The sequence below is a fragment of the Spermophilus citellus genome (genome assembly GCF_964194105.1).
Source record: "Spermophilus citellus genome assembly, chromosome: 9".
Taxonomy (NCBI): domain Eukaryota; kingdom Metazoa; phylum Chordata; class Mammalia; order Rodentia; family Sciuridae; genus Spermophilus; species Spermophilus citellus.
Genome location: NC_138191.1, coordinates 54,745,270 through 54,767,465, shown reverse-complemented (window position 1 = coordinate 54,767,465; position 22,196 = coordinate 54,745,270). Strand labels below are relative to the sequence as shown.

At 34.0% G+C, this 22,196-nt stretch overlaps 1 protein-coding gene across 4 annotated transcripts in view; it reads left to right on the top strand.

Moving 5' to 3' along the window:
* Positions 1–4,868: 4,868 nt before the first annotated feature.
* PTBP2 (polypyrimidine tract binding protein 2) overlaps positions 4,869–22,196 on the top strand; it is a 71,159-nt gene continuing 53,831 nt past the window's right edge. For all 4 annotated transcript variants that reach the window (XM_081305328.1, XM_081305327.1, XM_081305326.1 and 1 more), the window contains exons 1-2: positions 4,869–4,981; positions 6,687–6,717. In XM_081305328.1, the coding sequence (XP_081161454.1) occupies positions 4,974–4,981; positions 6,687–6,717 (39 nt within the window). In that variant the 5' untranslated portion in view covers positions 4,869–4,973. The remainder of the gene's footprint in view (positions 4,982–6,686; positions 6,718–22,196) is intronic.

Below are 22,196 nucleotides of genomic sequence, written 5' to 3'. Positions count from 1 at the left end.
TATTATAAAGATATAGCTTTTAAACAACTGAATCACAGGTATGACTATGATTATGACTATATTTCCAACTACTTTTTATTTGTTCTAGAGCTATTATTTTTTTTTAAATCTAAATATTTTTAATTAGTGCTTTTCCTAAGCTTACCAATAGCCCTATAAACCTCTGCTCAATATATTTAGTGGTTTTTTTTTTTTAATCTGTATGTTCCATGTTTTTCCTGAAGATATCTTTCATGGAGCCCTCTAGCCCCACATTCCACAGGAACACAGGGCCTGCTATATGGTTCTTGGCTTAGGGCTTCTTTTACCAACATCCAATTTCTTTTTCCTCTCCTACATGTTGGATCTCAGATTTTCTTGGATTTGTGATTGATAAACTTTTTTTAAAATTTAAATGTATTCTACCTAGTAATTTTGTTTATAGCATTTCTCCAGCAGATCTTTATGTGGAAAATGACTTAGAAATGAGATTATTCATTACAAAATCATTTGTAAAAAACAAGATTAGAGGCAACCTAAATTTCCATCAATATCATCTAGTTAAACAAATTCTGACTGACTAACTCAGTGGAATATTATGCAGTCATATATTTAAAAATAGGGTAGTTCTAAATACACAGATAAGGAAAAATCTCCAAGATACTTATTTCAAGATTACAAAATATATTGCAGAACAGTGTGCATAGTAGTGACCACTTTTTAATGAAAAGAATAAATATGTTTATGAACTATATAAGTGGTAGAATATCTCCAAAAGGATATGCAGTAAGCTGATAAAATGGATTACTTCTGGAAAAGAAACTCAGTAGTTGGAGGGCAGGAGTACAAAGCATATGCCTTTCCTTTTTATAACAACTTTATTAATATATAATTTATATACTTTAAAATTCACAAATATTATGTGCTTAATTCAATGAATTTGAATATATTTAAGTTACATAACTTCACTAGAATCTAGGTTTGGGTCATTTACATCATCCTATAAAAAAAAATCTTTGTGTAAATTTACTTTTATTTCCACTCCCACTCCAAGTCCTAGGCAATCACTTAATTTACTTTCTGGCTCTACATTTTTACTTTTTCAGGATATTTTGTACACATTTATATTTTTAAAATTTGTTTTTCTCAATTTTGAAATTATACCACCTATTTGAAAATAAAACATTATTTAATTGACCCTGTTATTATTCCCTCTACTCATAAGAAGAAACTGACTCATGAAAAAAGTGATATATTTAGTACTATAAGCAAACAAGAGGCGGGGCTAGGAATTAAATTAGAGCATTATGAACATGATCCCATTTCCTATTTTTACTGCCTCAATATTAGACTTCATTTTGGCTTAGCATAAACTGAAATTTAGATTTAATCATTGTTCACATAAGTGTAAATCTCTGTAAAAGGTCAAAACATTTACCATTCAAATGGGAAAGAACAAATCATTGTGCTGAAAAAAGATATGGGTATGAAAATAATATTGCTTAAGCACTTCACTTTTTATTGCCTTATTTTGTTAGGAATCCATAAACACTAATATAATCTTGTCATCTATTAAAAAAGGTTGGCCATCTGCTAATGTTGAGATTAATAATCTACCCCATGGTTAACTCATAAAATCATACAAATTTAGATTCAAATGGGACTTCAGAAATTTATCTATGACATTTCCCCAGATTTATTCCTCTAGATACCAGCCAATCTAATTACTTTAGGGACATATTTAACCTTTGTGAAAATCTTTATATAGATTTATTTATATGAATATTACTGGCTGTTAAAATCTAAGAAGCAAATTTGTGGCTCATTCCTTCTGCAGTGAATAGTAATAGCAATAACAAAATAATAAGGATGATGATAGCATCCTATATTAAGTAATTACTGTGGCCAGTCATTGAGCTTTGGGAGGTGCTTTACATACATTAAGTCATGTAGACCTTGAAACCATCTAGGATAAAGAACTTATTTTTAACCCCATTTTCAGTAAGGATACCTGTTCCTATGGAGGTTAAAGAAGATGCCTAATGTGACATAGCCACTAAATGAAAGATCTCAAATGTGAATCCAGGATTTAATTAACAAGTTTTTGTAGTGCCCCTATCCACAGGGAATGTGTTCCAAGACCCTCAGTAAATGTCTGAAACTGTAGGTGGTACCAACCTCTCTATGTGTTGTTTCTCCTGGTACACCCATACCTATATTAAAATTTAGCCTACATATTAGGCACAATAAGAGATTAACAGCAATATTTTTAAAAGAACAATGGTAACAACATACTATAATGAAAGTTATATAAATGTTGTATCTCTCTCAAAATACTTCAACTATACTTTTATCTTTTTTATTCAAAGAAGCACTTTTTGACTTCCCTTTGGCATCTGAATTGCCAGCATTACTACTCTTGGATTTGGGGGCCATTATTGAATAAAACAAGTATTACTCAAATACAAAAGAACTGAGATTACATGATGATCAAATTGATTAGAGAGACAATTGCTAAGTGATTGGTGGAGGGTAGAATGTATAACTTATATACATTGGACAAAGAGATGATTCACATCCTAGGTGAGATAGAGGCGTGGTAAAGATTTCATCATCCCTTACTCGGAATGGGCACAATTTAAAACTTATAAATTGTTTATTTCTAAATTTTCCATTTAAAATTTCAAGATGTTTGTTAACCATCAAAACTGAAACCTTGGATAAGAGAGGGAAGGGATAATACTGCTGTATATTGCTGCATTCGCCTCATTCCTGACTCATGTTTGTTTTGTCTTAATTCTTAGTTCATTTTTTTAACCTAGTACTTTATGTTAGCTCAACTTGTAAACTACCTTAAATCCTTTCTAGAAAACGTTTGCTTAAATAATTAAGCCTATTGACTATTGTTTATTTGCCATCTTGTACTTTATTAGGAAGAAAAAGAAATTCAGTACCCCCTCATGGAAGAGTTTGTCTTGCCAATATAAAGCAAGAACAAATTAATCAATATTGATTGAGCCAATGTGGGGAACTTAGAGAACTAATGTGATAGGTCTTGTCCCTTGGGAGCATATGTATTTAATTGTTAAGTGAAAATGCATGTATAAAATCACAAATGTATGAAAAGTGATTATGAATCGCACTGATAATAGGTCCTTAATCATAAGTCAATGATTAAGAAGAAGAGGAGAAGATTGAAGAAATTAAATTTTAAGAAATTAAGAAATTAATTAAATAATACATTCTAATAAATTAAAAATAATTCTAATAAATAAGATTAATTTCTAAGGAATTAAATTTTATTTTGTTTAGAAATGAAAATTCCTTAATGAAATCAAGACTATTTAAACATTTGAGTATTCTGAAGAGTTCTATGACAATAATTTTGTTTCTGTTTTGAAGCAGAGTCTAAGTTGCCTAGGCTGGTTTGGAACTCCTGGGCTTGAGTGATCTTCCTGCTCAAACTCTCTGGTAGGTGAGACTACAGGCATGAACTGCGCCATGACCAGTTCATGGTATTTGGATAAGATGCTCTATAAGGTTCTGTCCTATTTAAATAGTAATAGTAATATTATTATTATTATTACTAAGTAGTAATAAAAATAATACAGAAATTACCATTTACTTAATATAGTGAATGAAATTCCAGTTAGTAAATGACATGGAGTTTTCTTGAAGGAGATGTGGGAAAACCTAGAGTGAGTATTTACAGTAATATCTGTTATTCCCCAAGATGGTTGGTGTGTGTTGGGAGTTGGGGTGAATGGTGAGAGAAGACGGCTGGCAAAGGAGTCACCATTGACCAAATTTTCCAAATATGGGTGCCTTTTCAAACTCTGTTGGTTGTCTGATAAGAGTATGTTAAATGAAATTGCCCACTGTGCCTTTTACAATTAAAATTTGAGACCATCCTGCAAATCTGGAGGCTGAAGCAGGAAGACTGCAAGGTCCAAGCCAACCAAGGCAACTTAGCAAGGGCTAAGTCGTTAAAAAAAGCTAGGGAAGTAGCACAGTGGTAAAGTTGCCCTGGATTCAGTCACTAGTAGTTGTGTGTAATACGTATGTTGTATATACCATACATAATAAGTATGTATAATTAATAATCATTAAGATTGAGTCTGTGAGATACCTGGAAAACAATGTTTTTATCCTCTCTACCCAAAAGTGAATGAAGACTCATTTGTCCCTACTTACATTTCTACTTTCCCGTTTACACCCCCAAACGTTAGACCCTAACCATGGGTGGCATTTTTATACAAACACCAAGACTTGGCTCAACCTGTGTTTTCTACTCAGGACACTGTGATCATTTTCCACAGGTGCACGCTAATTATCAACTGAAATGAGAATCACTTGATGTGATTGATGCCAGTTTTGCAAGTAACAGCTTCTAATGAGTTACTTGCTTTCGAAGTATTGCTTTTACTAAACAATGGTCTTGGTTCAGTGGAGTGAATTTTTGTTTCAAAGGATGAAGAGAGTCTGTAAATAAAAGATGGCATAGGAGGCAAGCAATAACATATTTTCCCGTTGGCCCGCAAAGGTGGAGGGTAGCCCAGATGGAACTGGGATCAGAGGAAACACTGGAGGTAGTCCTGCAGCCCAGGGCCATCCTAGGGCAGATGGTATCGAGGGCCGGGAGGTGGCCGGTTCATACCGCCCAGGGAAGAAGCCTAGACGCTAAGCCCCGCAGCAGCAGCAGCAGCAGCAGGCCAGGTCCCGGTGGGCGGAGGGAGCCCGGCGCGCGGCGTCGCGAAGGAGGCGACGGCTGCGGCGCCCCCTCCCCCTTGTCCCCGCGCCGGGCCGCTCGTCTCCAGCGGCGGGGCGCCGGCGCGCTCGGCTCTTTCCGCCGCTGCCGCTGCCGCGCGCTGCCCGGTGCGCTCCGGCACCTTCGGCAATTTCCGTCGGGCTCTGGCCGCCATTTTCTCGCCGCTTGTGTGGCTCGCTGGCTGCGTGGCTCGGTTCTTGTGAGCGAAGCTTTGTCCGGTTCGGCAATGGACGGGTATGTAATGGGGTCGGTGAAAAGATGTGTGCGAGAGAGGAGTTGGACCGTCCTTCGGCCGGTGTCCGGGGTCGGGGAGAAACCCTCGGGCGGCCCCTCCCAGGGCTGGGCTGCCGTTACCCAACCCCCGCCCCATCGCACACACCCCTCCCCTTGCTTTCCCCGGCGGGCTCTGGTCGAGAAAATGGGAAGAAAGCGGGCTCGGAGGCAGGGGAAGCATTGGGGCGACGGCGGGGGGGCGGCCCCGGGGAGGGGGGCGGGCACCGGAGTGGCGGCGGGGGATGGGGAGGGAACCCCGGGACGTCGCACCCGCCCCTGCCCCCTCTAGGAGCCATTTCGATCGGTACCCCGAGACCCGAGCCGTAGGCTAGGGGTTCCGGTAGGAGCCAACGGCGTGGGCAGAGACGGGTCCGTGGTGCGGGATTCATGGGGATTCGAGAGCCACTCGCCGTGGACCTGGCCATCCCCGGCCTCCCCGGCCTCGCCCGCCCTGGCCGGGAGAGATGCCGGTGGCGGGAGCTCCGGGGAAAGCCGAGTGGGAGCCGCTGGGGAAGGGGGGAGGGCGTGCGGCGGAGGGGGAGGGCAGATGTCATACTCCTTTGTTTTCATCCGAGTCTGGGAGCGGGGGCTGGAGGCATTTAAAAAAATGCCTTTTTGTGGGGCCTAAGAACATTCAAGGCTTGGCAAAAGGGCCTAGAAATTAAATCATGCAAAAAAAAAAAAAAAAAACCCGAAGTGTTTGAGGTCGACATCAGTCACATGGGCAAAGGCCAACAGCCATGGCAGAGACAAGAGCAGGTAGTCAACATTGGGCCACCTTTTTAGCTACTTTGGCTAGTTTCCGGAAAAAACAGAAACTACCAAAAGCTAGAACCACGCTGCATCTTTGAGAGCCTAAGAGTGAAGATAGAATGGTGAGAGGTGAGAAACGGGCGGGCTTTGGGAAATGATATGGACTAATAAGGCTCCACATCTGAAATGACTCAGTTTAATTCATTGTTAAAAGGGGGGGCACAGTTTAGGGCAAAAATATAGCAGTCCACAGCCCCTTTGGCTCTGGAAAACCAGTGTCAATTAGCAGGTACATTTATTAAAATCAGTGACACTGTCTGAAGAGTCAAAAGTAAAAATCTTAATTTATTTTGGTTAAGTGTAGGTGTCTATAGAGTTTCATGTTTTTAAAGATACTAAATGAAAATCATGAGAGCTAACAGGCCCTAGAGCTTAAATCATCCAAGAAGTTATTTTAAAGATGATTTTCCAGATCAAACAGATGCAAAGACCACAGTATTCGCCCCCCTCTCCCCCAATCACCATGGGAAATTGATGGCAAAACTTGTGCTGGAATTCATGTTTTACAATTCCCAGATTCTACCTAGTATACTGAAAAGTTTTAAGTGTTAAATTATTAATGTACGACTGGCATTATAGTGGATTTTTTTGGATTTTTTTCTTTGCTATTAAAAGTGTTGTTAAAAAATACCTTATGTTTACTGAAGTGTCTTATGTTTGAAAATTATTTGTAGATAACAGTTTAATAATATTATAAAGAAGTTTCATTGACCATCAGTCTATTCGTTTTCCATCTATATTATAAGTGTCTTGAGGAATTATGAATGATGAATTACTCTGAAAAGTTTGAGAGTCAAATGATGATCATTAGAAGAATAACAAGAAGTTGAAATTATTTATTTTTTTCTTACAGAATTGTCACTGAGGTTGCTGTTGGTGTGAAGGTAGGAGAAGATTGTTTGAAACTAACTTGAAAAATAGAGGATTTTTGGATCTACTATTATTGCAATTAATGGAGAATTTAATTTAGTTTTGAAAACTAAGACACAGCTAAAAAAAACGCAAGCGTAAAATTAATTTGTAAAGTCAGATTGTATGAATAATCAACCACCATAAAGTTGGTTAATCTTAATAAATAACCATATGCATTTCTTGAACTGGAAGTTTGTAAGAATACAAACTTTCTTTTGTCTTATGAAAATATTTTTTATCAGTAGTAAGACACACTAGAAATGAGTTGTCTTGACCCTTAAAAAGAAAGTTTTTAGGCAGTTAGCTTTAAATTTGAGTCACATTTAAATTTGTCTATTAAAGGAAATTGACCTTCCTCACTTTTTGGCTAAAAATAATACTCATCTTTTGTGCTTTGGTACTAATGGTTAGGTCTTTTTATTCTTTCAGTAACTAGACTTTCAAATGTCTTGGTGTTTTTGTTTTTGTTTCTAAACCTGTTAGGGCATGATTCTTGTCTTTTATTTATTTATTTATTTTTCCTTTGGTCTTAGGGATTGAACCCAGGGCCTTGTACACACTAGTGTTCTTACTACTGCGATGTTCCCCTAGCCTAATCCTTGTTTTTTAACTTTATTTTCCCAAGCCTGGCACAATAATGAGATTCCCCCTACCTCTTCAACCACTACCCTTGCCAGTGTGAGTAGTCTTGGGAATGCTGTTTAGTCCTTTGAAACTGACTGTTTATTATGTTTTTTGGAATTCTTAGAATTGCATCCACAACAGTGTGATCTTTTTTTTTTTTTTTTTTGTAGTTGTAAATGGACAGCATGTCTTTAATTTATTTATTTTTATGTGGTGCTGAAGATCAAACCCAGTGCCTCACATGTGCTAGGCAACTTTTAACTCTGCCACTGAGCTATAGCCCCAGTCCAGTGTGATAATTCTTTAGAATATTTTTGCAGATGTTGCTCTTGTTTTTTAGTGAACTAGATATTTGTCCATGCCTTAATATTTAGGCTTATTTCTTGAGTTCATATTATATAGATTGGGGGAGAAATAATGAACTTGCATATTTAATTTGGATAATGATTTTTCAAAATTGAAAGTTATGGGATTTAAAATAGGGAATAACTCAAAGAGTTCAAAATGTAGTTGTTGGAGTTAATATTCAACTAAATTTCTAATGTGAATTTTGTAAAATAATAAATGACACAATTTTTTTTGTAAAAAAAAAAAATTAATACAAATATGAGTTTTTCATCATTAGTGAAAGAGAAAAGAAAATTATAGACAAGACCTAGAATGAAAAGGAAGAAAAAAGTGATATTTGGAATAGGATGTCCATATATGATGTATTGGTTATGTCAGTTTTTTATATTAGTGATTTGAGGAGGAAACATTACAAAATGATATAAAAATAGTTACTAACAATTAAAACAGTTTTATATAAAAGTTGGAATAACTAAAGTTAGTTTTCTAGGACTATGGTTAAAAGACTTTTTGCTTTGATGTCAGACTGTACAATTAGGTTTCTTTAAAAAAAGTTATTTTAAAAAATTTTTTGGTAGTTGTAGATGGACAACATGCCTTTGTTATTTATTTTTATGTGGTGCTAAGGATTGAACCTAGTGCCTCATGGGTGTGAGGCAAGCACTCTGCTACTGAGCTATAGTTCCAGCCCTAAAAAAGTTATTTTTAAAGAAAGTAACACATGCTTATTTTTTAAAAATGTAAAGTGAAACATTTCTTCCTGATTGAGTTCTTTTTTTTTCGTTAGGTAATTATTTTTTTTCCTGAAATTATTGATTTATATATTACTATGGCTATCTTTGTATACACAGATGGATTAAAAGTAGTACATGTTTTGGTCCACATCTTGCCTTTAAAAAAAATAACTTTATTGAGATGTAATTTAACATAAACCAACCCGTATCTACAGTGTATAACGCTTTCACATGTATATGTCAAATCAGCAAGATAGTATCTATTGCTTTGAGAAATATCTTGCCCAGAAATACCATCTTGCACCTTTGTAATCCTCCCTTCTTCTTTTCTTCACCCAAGTAGCCACTATTTTGCTGTCACTATAGTTTGCAGTTTTTAGACTTAAATAAATGGAATCATGCAATATGTATCTTTTTTTTTTTATGTGTGTGACTATTCCACACATCATAAATAATTTGAGATTTACTTGTGTATCAGTAGTCCATTTTTTTTCTGTTGCTTAGTGGCATCCAGTATGGCTATATGGCAGTTTATTTATTTAACTTTTTTTTTTGTTTTTTGGCAGTACTTGGGCTTGAACCCAGGGATGCTCTACTACTAAGCGACATCACCTACATCTCTACCCCTTTTTATTTTGGGATAGGTTCTTGCTTAGTTGTCCAGTCTGGCCTCAAACTGGGGACCCTTCTACCTCAGCCTGCTGTGTGGCTAGGATTGCAGGCATGCACCTCTGCTATTGATTAATTTCTGAGTGGACATTTGTGTTTCAAGTTTGGGGCTACTATAAATAAAGTTGTAAGCTTTCCTGTATGTCTTTGTGTGACTATATGCTCCCCCCCCCCCCCCAATTGGCGCCCATAATCAAAATGGATAGATCATATGATAGGCATATCTTTAAGAAAATGCATACTGTTTTCCATGGTGGTTGTACCATTTTATAGTGCCATCTGTAGGGTATGAGATTTCCAGTTTCTCTATATCTTTTCCAATGCTTGTTATTATCTGTATTTTTTGATCATAGATATTCTAATGTCTACGAAGTGATAGTTACAGTTTAGTTTGTATTCCATATATGATGTTGAACATCTTTTTGTCAGCTATTATGATCTTCTGTGAAGTGTCTGTTTAAATCTTTTGCCCAACTTTTAAAATTTTGATTATTTATTTTATGAGTTTTGAGAAGCCTTTATTCTAGATGAAAGTCCTTTATCAATTAATATGGTTCACAAACATTTTCTGCTACTTTTCATTCTCTAAACGTATTTTGAAGTGCAGCAGTTACTAACTGACAAACTCCATTCAGTTTACTAGTTTATTCTTTTATGAACAATGCTTTTTTGCTGTCATGAATCAGTCATCTTTTTTCTTTTTTTGTACTGTAGATTGAATCCGGAGGACACTTAACCACTGAGCCATTTCACAGCTCTTTATTTTTTATTTTGAGATAGGGTCTTGTTAAGTTGCTTAGGACCTCACTAAGTTGTTGAGGCTTACTTTGTACTTGGAGGATCCTCCTTCCTCAGCCTCCCAAGCCACTGGGATTACGAGTGTGCACTATTTTGTCCATCTATCAGTCAAATCTTTACCTAACTTAAAAAAATACTTTATTTACTAATGGATATTTGATATTTTGATTTAAAACTGATAATTTGAGTTAATTTTTTGAATATAGTACAAAGTATGGGTCAAGTTTTTGGATTTGGATGTGCACATCCAGTTTTTCTGTTGCAAGTTGTTGAAAAGACTTTTTTTCTCCATTGAATTGGCTTTGTAGCTTTGTCAAAAATCAATTATCTATGTATGTGTGATTCTATTTCTGTACTCTGCTCTTTTCCATTGACCCATTTTTGTCTATCCAGATGCCAAAAACGTTGTCTTAATCGCTAGCTATGTATTGAGACTTGAAATCGGGTAGTCTTGGTCCTCCAACTTTGTTCTTTTTGAAAGTTGTTTTGGCTCTTCTGGATCACAGAAAATATGCTGAGATTTTACTGAATTTGAGTTGAATTTGTAGAGCAGTTCAGAGAAAATTGACATCTTAAGGTTTCATCCTTTGTACCCTCTTTGTTTACATAATATTTATAATTCAGTATTGTTTTTAGTTTTGAGTTTGCAGAATTTCTACATCTTTTGTTAGAGTCATCCTTAAATATTTCATATCTTTTGATGTTATTATAAATGATGTTTTTAAAAATGCAACTTCCAGGTGTTTGGTGCTAGTGTTTAGATACACAAATGATTTTTGCATGATGCTCTTGTATCCAACACCTTGCTAAACTAATATCATTGATCTGATAGATTAAAAAAATTTTTTTTTAGTTGAGGATGGACACAGTACCTTTGTTTTACTTATTTATCTTTATGTGGTGCTGAGAAGCACTCTACCTCTGAGCCACAACCCTAGTCTTTTATGTACATTTTGTTGGATGTTCTGTATAGACTATTTACTTCCAATTGTTGGTAGACAGTTTTCTCCCTTTCCTATCTGGGTGTTTTCCTGCCTCCTTTTCCCCTTATGACGCCTAGTATAGTGTTCACAAAAAGCAATGAGAGTGGACATTTACTCACTTTACCTTGTTCATCATATTAGGGTGAATGCTCCACTATGTATTCTTTCTTTCTTATCTTCCTTAACCATGACTGTGAAATGTGCAAACAGTTAAGGAAGGAATAATACCATTTTTAGTAATGTGAAAGTGAAGCTACATGGGCTTCTTTGTTGGGGAATTTTAAAATTATGTATTCAAGGTTCTTCAGGTTCTAGTTTTTCTTGGGTGAGCTTTGGTAAATTGTGTACATAATTAGTCCATTTCCTCTAAGTTGCTGAATGATTATTTGCATAGAGTTGTTTATTATTTTGTATAGAATTGTATATATGATTGGATGCCTTTTGAATCTGTAGTGATATCAACATTCTCATTCCTATTAGTGATTATTTATAGGCTTTTTTCCTCCCTTATCAGTCTTTATAGAAGTTTATTGGTTTTTATTAATCTTCTCCAAAAGATCAGCTGTTGGTTTCATTGAGGATTTTTTGTTGTTGTTGTTTCCTATTTTATTGATTTCTGTTTCTACTTTTTGTTTTATGTTTTTGCTGTTTTTTCTACTTAATTTTAACTTTGAAGCTAATGTCGTTGACATGATGTCTTTCTAATGTTGGGGTTCAGTGCTGTATACTTTTAGATAGTGCTTTCATAGCATTCCTCAAATTTTGATATGTATATATTTTTCATTCATTTCAATTTTCTAAGAATTTAAAAAATTTCTTTGCTTTATGGCTACTTAGTATAATCAAATGTTGACCTTTTTAGAGAAAGATTTTTAAGTATGGTGAAATTTGTAGCAGTTCTTTTAATAAGTTGACTAAATCAAGATGTTGTAATTGGATAACTAATGAAGTGTACCTATTTCTTAAAATAAGTTGGGTTTTTACTAGTATTTTGAAAGCACTGATTTTAAATTGCTCAACTTGCAATTTAAGTTGTAGAATTGGTTTGCTTAGATACTTGCAGCTAAATAATACTGAATAATAATAATATTAAATAATATTTAACATGATTTTTTAATAATAGTTGAATATGACTGCTTTTTTATAATAGATATCGTTTTCAAAACTTTGTTGTTTTTTTTAGATTTAGATTTTTCTTAAAATGCTTTTCTTAAATGCTCCATAATTCGTGCTAATTATTTTTATTAAAATTTCAGTATATGAATATTAGTAATGTGTCTACTAAATGACAACACTGTGTTAGTAACTAGTTCATTAAAAAAAATTGGAGCTAGAATATATGTTCCTTGAGGGCAGAGACCTTAAGTTTATTGTTCCTCCATTATTTATTGTGCTATTTGAATAGTTTATTCTATTTAATGACTCTAGAAGTGTCTGGACTTCAATATGAATATAATCTGTGAGCCATTTATCAATAGGAAGGTAAATACTAATTGTGTTGCACTATATTCCTTTCATTGGAGATCCAAAAGAGACTCACTCTTTTAGGAGAACCTCCTCTAGTTGGAGAGATAAATACCCAGGGTTTTAAGTAAGTGCCCTATAGCCACAGTAAGAGAGATTACTTTTGGTTGAGAGTATTAGAGGAGGTTTCATTTATTAGGCTAAGACCTGTACCTTGTAGATAGGTTGAAATAGGGAGTAGAGATCAAAACATGTTGTGCCTGTAGGCTGTCATAAATTTACAGCCATTGAATAGTGAGTTGAATAATTTGCCTTTGTTTTCTTTTGGGGGGATGAATAGTAACACTTTAAAAATATGGAAAAAAGAATACTGATCAACTTTTTTTTTTTTTTTTTTTTTTTTTTTGCACAAAATCATGCTTAGTATAAATAAGGTGAAGCAGAAATACAAAAAATGTTCTTGGGAATAAACATTGCACATTTAACATCAGATACCAAGTTTTATAGTGTCAAAACGCACTACCACTTATAAAGTAGTATTATCAAAAAAACAAAACAAAAAACGAAGAGTGTGATCAAGTCTTTAGATCCAACTGAATTTACTGGGAGACTATGTTAAACTACATCATCAGAATACTCTCTGTGAGCAAATCTGTAAAATCGAAAACCAGTTCTTTGCAACAAATAAAAAATAATGGAAAAATGGGGGAAGAGTGGAGAAAGAACTTGTAAGTTGAAAGGTATTGAAGAAACAAAATTGACCAGTCCAGCATTTTGCATTAGATTCTAATCCTCTCCCCAACTAAAAGACCCTGTAAAAAATACTATGACTTTTATAAGAAGTAAGAAATTTTTACACATATTTGATATTTGATAATAGTAAATAATTATTAAGATTTTTGGTTGTATAATAGTATTATAGAAAGAGTTCTTATCTTTTAAGGATATCCACTGAAATATGAAACAATATGGATATCTGGAATTTGTCACAGTAACAGGAAGAGAAAATTTATGGGTGACTGTTAGAACTGATTGATAGATGCAAAATGGTTTGATATTATTGTATCTAAATTTTGCTACAATAGTTATACAAAAAAGAATAGCTGCTCAAAAATATCTTGTGATAACTAGTGATACTTAACTGCTTTAAAGTAAAAATATTACTTAACCACCTTATTTCCTAATGTAGTATGTCTAAAACTAAATTAAGAATGCTATTACAGTTTAGCTATACAAATAGACCAACAGTTTTGTTCACTTTAAATTGATCTTGAACTCTTTATGTTCTTGTTAAAAATGAATTAAAAGAATAATCTATTGATAGTTTTGGCAATAAATTTTGACTTTGAGAGTCTTTTATTTTTTTAAATTTCATTATAAAAGCTGTAATATGTTTCAAAAATAGAGGGAATGTTGTATTACACTTCTTTTTCTTTTTTGTTGGAGAGAATGTTAAAGCATATCTCAGATCATTTCTTATCATCCCCAGATACTGAGTACATATCTTCCAGATATACTCTCTCTCTTAATGGTGACATTGATGCCAATACAATACCTGGTAAAATGTAGAATAATTTCTTTAATATCATCTAATCGCCAACAGTATTCAAAAATACATTTTCTCCCTTTCATATCAGGAACCAAGGAAAGTTAATATGTTCATTTTGTTAATGTCGAAAATCTCTTAGTCAGTAAATGACTTTACCTTACCCCTCCTCTTTTCTTGCTTATTTATTTATTTATTTATTTATTTATTTGTTATTGTTGTTAGAGAAATTGGGTCATCTAGACAATTTCAATTTTCTGAATTTTTCTGATTATACCTTGTTTCATGTCACATGTTCTTCATATCCTTTGCATTTTCTGTAAATTTATAGTTAGATGAACCTTGGTCAGATACAGGTTTAATTTTTAGCAGGAATATTTTGTAGATGTGCTTTATGTAATTCCTGTTGTATTACTGCAAGAGGAACAGAACAGAATGTCTGGTTATCTTTGTGACGTTGACATTCATCAGTAGGTTGAGTTTCTGTAAGCTTGAGGCATCCAATGTAGAGTGTTCTCATTATCCTTTTATTTTTTATTTTAAGACAGAGCCTCAGGAAGTTGCTTAGGACCTAAGTTGCTGAGACTGGCCCCAAACTTTGAATCCTGCCTTAGCCTGCAAGCCACTTCACCTGTCAAAAATGATGAAATTCTTTTCTCTCCAAATACTAGATAGAATTCTGCCATTAAAAACTTTGTCCATGAAATAGTTGGTCACATTGAAGTACCCTTTTTATAAGAAAAGCAGGATAGATTTTGACTTAAAAAATATTTTTCCTGATGAGTTTGTACTCTTTTAACATGTAAAATTTCCCACTCTTTTGCAGTCATCATTCCTTAAAATACTTAAATTATTTCATTTTGAGCCAGGTAGAGCTTATAATACCAATTATTTTGATACTTGCTTGAAGTAGCATTTCTTCTGATCTTTAATCAGTCACTGATTTCTTTAAAAAATCCTGGTTCCTATGAATGGAAGATGATCCTTAGAAACCACAATACTGTGCCTGCCAGGGTGTGAATTGCTTTTAGATGTTAATGCTTAGGGCCCTTTCAGTGGACAAAGACAGCATTTTTTTTTTTTTCCCTTTCTGAGCAACATCAGTATTGCATTAACATTATTGAATGTAATTTTTTGTAATCATTTTTGTCTTTTTGAGTATATTCCACAGAGAATGTATAGTACAATCATAGAATGGTAAAGTTTATTGAAATAATTCTCTTTGTGGTTTTACCACCAGTTGGTTTTAATTTTTAGGAATTTTTTCCCCACTTTTAACTGAATTTCCAAAATCAAAACTAGTATTACTTACATTGAGAGTCTAGCCAAACACTCTTATCTAATCTGCTTTGTTTTTTCTCTCCACTTTTAGGTATTTGTTTCTATCAGTTTTTCGTTTATCACTTTTTTGATACTGTAAACAAATGTGAACTTTCTCCTACCTTCTTTATGCAGTAGATAAAAGGTAGCATAGTATACAATGTTTTATATTTTGACTTTTAAACTTAATGGTAAATACATCCTGGAGATCACTCCATGTTATATGTGGAAAAAATTTTTTTTCTTTAGATTGTTTTATAGCTTTGTAGACTAATAGATATTTGGGTGTTTTCCTCCAGTCTTTTAGTATTACAGATTATGTTATAGTGAATAGCTTCATGTATATATACTTTTCCAGTATATTAAAAAAAAAAAAAAAGAGCCAGAATGTTTTTTCAGAATAGCTCCTAGATGTGAAATTGCTGGGTCAGTGTGTAAATACAAATGTAATATTGCTAGATATTGCTGAATTACTTTTAGTGTAGAGTTGTATTTTGTTATACGAAAAGTATGAGTGGCTGTTTCCCATAACTTGCCCAACAGAGTATATAGTCAAAAGTTGCGAGTTTTTCCATTCTAATAGGTGAAATGGCACCTAAATCTAGTATTAATTTGGATTTGTCTTACTGTAAGCAGGATTTTCAATCTAAGCATAATTTCTACTTCCTATACTGAGAACTTGTCTTATTTCTGTTAACCCCTTTTCTGTAATTGATTTTGCTATTTCTGTTTCAGGTTTTATAATTCTGAATTTGAAGTTTAGATTCCCTTTTTTATCCAGTTATTAAAAAAAACTTATTTCAAAATTTAATTTGATTAAACTTGCTGTATTTGACCCAATATGATGGATTTTACTGAGGTATTCGTTATATATGATCTGCTTTTGTGATTTTTATAGACATTTAAATAAAATGAGTTACCAAAATATACTGCAATATGTGATTTTAAAGACTGGCATAGCAATATTAGTAGAGTATTAGCTGGGCATGATGGTACTCGCCTGTAATCCCAGCAGCTCAGGAGACTGAGGCAGGAGGATCCCAAATTCAAAGCTAGCTTCAGCAATTTAGCAAGACCCTCAAGCAATTTAGTGTGATTCTGTCTGGGGTTTGGCTCCATGGTTAAGTGCCCCTGGGTTCATCCACCTCCCCCCCAAAATAATATATGTATGTGTATGTATTAGTAAAATGTTGTTCAGCTGTTGAGAGAATAAAGCAGATTTTCATGTGCTGATTTTTTTTTTGTTTTAAAAGAGAACAATGCTAGTCAGCTTGTGTGATGTGATCTGTTTTTGATTTCTTTTTGTCTGAATTTTTTAGAGAAAGAATTATAGAAAATTTACAGATAGTTGATTTTGAAGTAGGGGAAAACTTTCACTTGATATTTTCTATTTTTAAAAAATTTGAAATTCCTAAGTTAAAAAGTTTGAAAATTTAAAAAAGAATTTTTGTTTTTAACGTCAACAGAGTTATCTGACCAGAAAGATCATGGTCCATGTTTTCTTCCTGTGTATGTCTATATTTTAAAAATGCAGTGTATGTATTTTTAAAAGCTTTACTTGGTATTGGAGAGATGGCCAAAATATGAGACAAAATTTTTTAATGAGTTTTTTAGGTCTCATATCTTGGTCAGTGAAGATTAGAAAGAGAAAGCACATTTAGGGGTGGCTTTACTTGTGGGAGATGTCATGTAGTCTTCCCTGGTTCAGTAAATATTAAGTCATTTTTATATACTTAGTGTCTTAAGTTTATTACCCTTATTCTCACTGTTTTTGTTTACATTGCTTATAAAATAATTTGTATGTTATATTAATCTTCCATTCTGATTGTAGTTTAATTAAATTCTTCCACTATTTATATCTGATAGTGAGGCCTTCATACTTATTAAATTTTGATAAATGTGAGTAATATAACACACATGTGATGTTTTACTTGAGGGTCTTATTTAAACGTTTTGATTGTTTGTTACTCTTTCTTGCTTAGATTTCTTATTGTTTATATTTTCTTTCATCGAAGTGTCCCATTTCGGGTGATAAAATATATTGTCACCCTGTTCTAATTTGTTATTTTCCCCTAGAATCTTTTATTATTCAAGATTTATTTATGAGAATATTATTAACAACATGAATATGCCACTTAAAAAAAAAACAGCTTGAATGTTACCAGTATTGTTATACATATCCATGTGCTCCTTTTTTTATCCCCCTCCTTACCATGACACAGATATGTACTACTGCAAATTTTTTTCTTTCTCTTTCCATTATGGCGTGTGTGTGTGTGTGTGTGTGTGTGTGTGTGTGAGAGAGAGAGAGAGAGAGAGAGAGAGAGAGAGAGAGAGAAATACGCTTCAGCTCTCCCAATCCATGAGAGAGAGAGAGAGAGAGAGAGAGAGAGAGAGAGAGAAAGAAAGAAAGAAAAGAAAAGAAAAGAAAAGAAAAGAAAAGAAAAGAAAAGAAAAGAAAAGAAAGATGCTTCAGCTCTCCTAATCCATGGGTTCTGCATCCAGTCAACCTCAGAATGAAACTATTTGTGAAAACAATTGCTTCTGTACTATGGGCAGACTTCCTTTTCTTACTATTCCCTAAACAATGCAATGTAACAACTATTTACATACCATTTACATTGTGTGAGGTATTGTAAGTAATTTAGAGATGATTTAAAATATGGTGAAGGATGTTCCTAGTTTATATGCAAATATCCCATTTTATACAGGAGACTTAGTGATCATGCAGTTTTTGTTATCCCTAGGAATTCTAAAACCCGCCCCCCTCATACTGAAGGAGTATTTTTTAAAAATTTTATGAAAATAATGTACCCATGTAATGTTTTATGATGTGTTTTAATAAAATAACGATTTTAATAGCCATATTTTTGTGTGTATTTGTATAATACCCATTGCTGGGAACAACTCTTGGTAAAAATTTCTCTCTTTTTCTGGATATTTCAGTTGGTAGATGTTTGGGTTAAGGTTTTTGACTTTAAGAACAATGTTGCTCTGAACCTTTTTGTGTTTGTTTTCTAGTTCATTTATATTAAAGCTTTCGAGAGTATATATCTAAGGATATATATTGCTAGGGGGTAGAGTACAGTAAATTTGATAAGATATTACTAGATTATTTTCCCATACATTGTTCTAACTTATGCCTCACCAGTAGAGCATGTGTTCTTTTTTAAAAAATATTTTATTAGTTGTTGATGGGCCTTTATTTATTTATATGTGGTCCTGAGACTTGAACCCAGTGCTTCACACATGCTAGGCAAATGCTCTACCACTGATCCACAACCCCAGCCCTGCATGTGTTCTTATGTGTTCTTACTGTTTCAAATTGTTACCAGCTGTTAAATATTTAATTTCTTGATTTTTGACACTGTGGTATGTTAAATCTTTGGTCTTTGTATTTCCCTAATTATTAAAGAGGTTAACATGTTTTTCATTTTATGGTCATTAGTGTTTCTTTTATGAAATTGTATGAGATGCCTATGTATCTTTTGCTCAATAAAATTTTGTATTTAATTTTGTATATTTTAAAGAATACATTGTGGCTACTGATTGTTGATTGTGTGTGTGTTGCTAATATTTTTTCCCAGTTTGTAGCTAGTCTTGTCATTTGCTTATACTGTCTTGGTGACTAGAAGTTACTAATTTTATTAGTATGTCACAGATTCCCTTAGAATTCTAAAAAAAAAACTATATGATCCTAATTCTTAGAAGTTTTAGGTTTTTTCCTGTTTGTCTGGATGTAGTCTGTTGATCAGATAGAAACTTAAAACAATTTTGTTGGGAAAAACAAACTGCTTTTCCTCTTTCTTACACATTCCCCACAACTTTCAACAAGAAGACTTTCTGTGACCCTCCCCCCAAAAAACAATTAAGGAGATTTCTTCCCACCAACAAGCAAGCAGTTAATTTGAGAGCAGCAGACACCAGCTAGGTGTCCTCTAATTCATTTCTGACACATTTACCTGGAGAGAGCTTCCTATCCCATAGTTTGAAGGCTTAGTCCTCAAGACTTCCCCCAATTTCAGATCCCAGTCACAAGCCCTAGGTTGTTTAACTTGTGTTGCTGATGAATGGCTATAAATTGGAGTTACCACAATCCCCTCCTCAGGTTCAGTAAATTTTATTGCAAGGACCCAGATAAACACATTTACTGGCTTATAAAGGATTTTACAAAGAATAGAATGAAGTAATGTGTAAGGCCAGTTACGAGAGAAGGGGTATTGAGATTGTGTGCCCTCTATGGGTGTGCCACCTCCAGGAACCTCCACATGTTCAGCTATTTGGAAGGTTTGTGAACCCTACCCTTCGGAGTTTTATGTAGACTTCATTATATAGGCACAATTGGTTATATCTTTGACCATTAGTAATGAATTTAACTAACATCACCTCTCCCCTCCCTGAACATTGTAGGATGAGACAGAAAGTCCAGCCTTCTAATCCTGCCTTAGTTTTCTTCAATTGTTAACCACCACCCCCAAGTTATCAGAGGCTGCCAGCAATCAGTGAAATCATTTTGGAGATTCCAAGGATTTTAGGAGTTTGTATGCAAGACCAAATATATACTTTACAATACCATACAATCCTTAATTACAGTTTTTAGGTTTTTTTTAATTATTATTTTTACCATATGGTTTCTTTTGTGTATCAGGAATTGAACCCCAGGGGTTATGAGCTACATCCCCAGTCCTTTTTTATTTCTTATATTGAGACAGGATCTTGCTGAGTTGCTTAGGGTCTTGCTGAGTTGCTTAAGGCCTTGCTGAATTGCTGAGGCTGGCTTTGAATTTGGGATGCTCCTGTCTCATCCCCACTAGCTGCTGGGATTACAGGTGTGTGCCACCACACTGGGCTCATACAGTTTCTTAATAGAGATTTTTCTGGCTACTTTATGGAAGAATTTATTAGTATTTCCTTTTATGTTTGCTTTCTTTCTGTTTGAAAGTCTTTACAAAGAGCTTCTAAAGATATATTCTAAATTTTTTGAAGCTTCTCTTTTTACATTTGGTACTCAAATTATCTTTTGTTTGCATATTGGGTAGGGATCCATTCCTCACCGCTGCCCCGCCCCATAGTTGGGCAATTAACTTAAAATCCAGAATTCAGAGTGCAACCTCTACCCGCCCCCACACACATTATGTGTATGTGTATGTGTATATATATATATCTTAGGATAAAGGATAAGCTACAAAATAGCAGATTGTAGCAAGACATTTCTTTCATGAGAAAAGATCTGATGTAGGAAGAGAGAGCAATCTACTCCATCATGTTATACACCAGAGCAAGTTTCTTTCATCTCCAAGCTTTTGTTTTTGGCTGCTTGTTCTGATGATGTATTAATTGTGCTCTTTTTTTCCCCTTTTGGTTATTCTCCCTGGCAGTCCCTCTCTTTGTTGTTGTTTTTAATCAGCTTTTGGTTTCATTGATCCTCTTTAGTATATGATTGTTTTATGTATTTTTACTGGTTTTATGAGTTACTTCTTCCCTAGTCTCTGATAGTGTAGCATACTCCTACCTATTCATTTCTTTGCCCTGTTTGAGAACACACATACTTGCTTGAACATAGACCTTCCTTCTCAGAAAATCTAGTTTGCCTCAGGAACTTGATATTTCTGTCCTCTATCCATGTCTTTCTGCCATTATTCCCTAGGTAGTCATCTCCAGAAGAGAAAGCTTTTGGCCAGATCTCAGTTCTGAATTCTGGCACAGCCCAGGGACTCTTACAAGTTTCATCCTACAGTTTTTGATTGCTTTCTTGCAGCCTGATAGCTCTAATACTTGGGAGTGGTAGATGGTAGTTGAATTGAGCTATTAGTATGAACAAAAATGTTCAGTAACCGTGAGAAGAAAAATAAAATTTTTGTCATTGAAATTAATACCAAAGAGTCTCTATTCTGTGTCTAGTTATGAAATTACCTTTTTAAAAACCTTCTGATTGACCAATGGATTTTTTTCTTCTGTGAACATTCTCCTAATTGTTTCTGTGGGATGCTAATTTTTTTTTATTTTTATTTTTTTTTAAATGGTCATTGATATTACACAGGAAGATTGTTTCTTTGTCAAAACATTTATTGCCAATCTTAACATTTATTTTTTTTAGTTGAATCTAAAATCAATTGACTTCTTTCTTAGATGAATTAAAAATTTTCAAGAGTTACATATTCTTAGTAGATATTTTTTATTCCAAGTTTAGTACTAATTTCATTTTTTCTACTAATGTGGAACAGCTACCACTCATTACCATTTTATAAATTTTATGTATATCCCAAGGTAAACAACTAAGCTGAGAAATTTTAAGTAAAAACTTCCATCAATGTGGTAATGTTAATGTTTGCCAGTATTGCACATCACTTCTTTTGAGCATAATGGTAGTAAACCCTTGACTTAGTGGAAAGGCAAACATAATTGCTTTTTTAATGAAAATATAATTTTTAAAAATACTCAAATTTATAAGTTCTCAAAATTGCAAATAATTTGATATTTATTCTTCTGATTCAGTTATGATGCCTATTAAATGTATTGTCTTAACAGCAGGTATGAAATCCTTTAATGAAGAGAAATGACCACACACAATTTTAAAAAAGTTAAAAAGACTTTGTCAGGCATAAAGATTCATTGCAGAAAGGAAGAAGGGAGCATTCTGCATACCATAAGTTAGAATTATAAGCTTTCTTTACTCCCATAGACTTTAAGATTTCCTGAACCCATCATCTTCCAGAATTACTTGTGATGCACTAGGTTGGAATGTTTTCATTCACAACAGTTAAAGAACGATACAGTGAGGAAAGTATTTTGGGTCTCTGCAGAATTTTTTTCTTTCTTCTTCTTTTTATTTATTATTTTTTTTAAGAATATCTGGTGACACTGGGCTCTCTGTCAGCAACCTATAATCCAGTGAGGCCCTAAGCAACAAAGCAAGACCCTGTCTCAAAATTACAAATAATTTTTAAAAAGGTCTGAAGATGTGG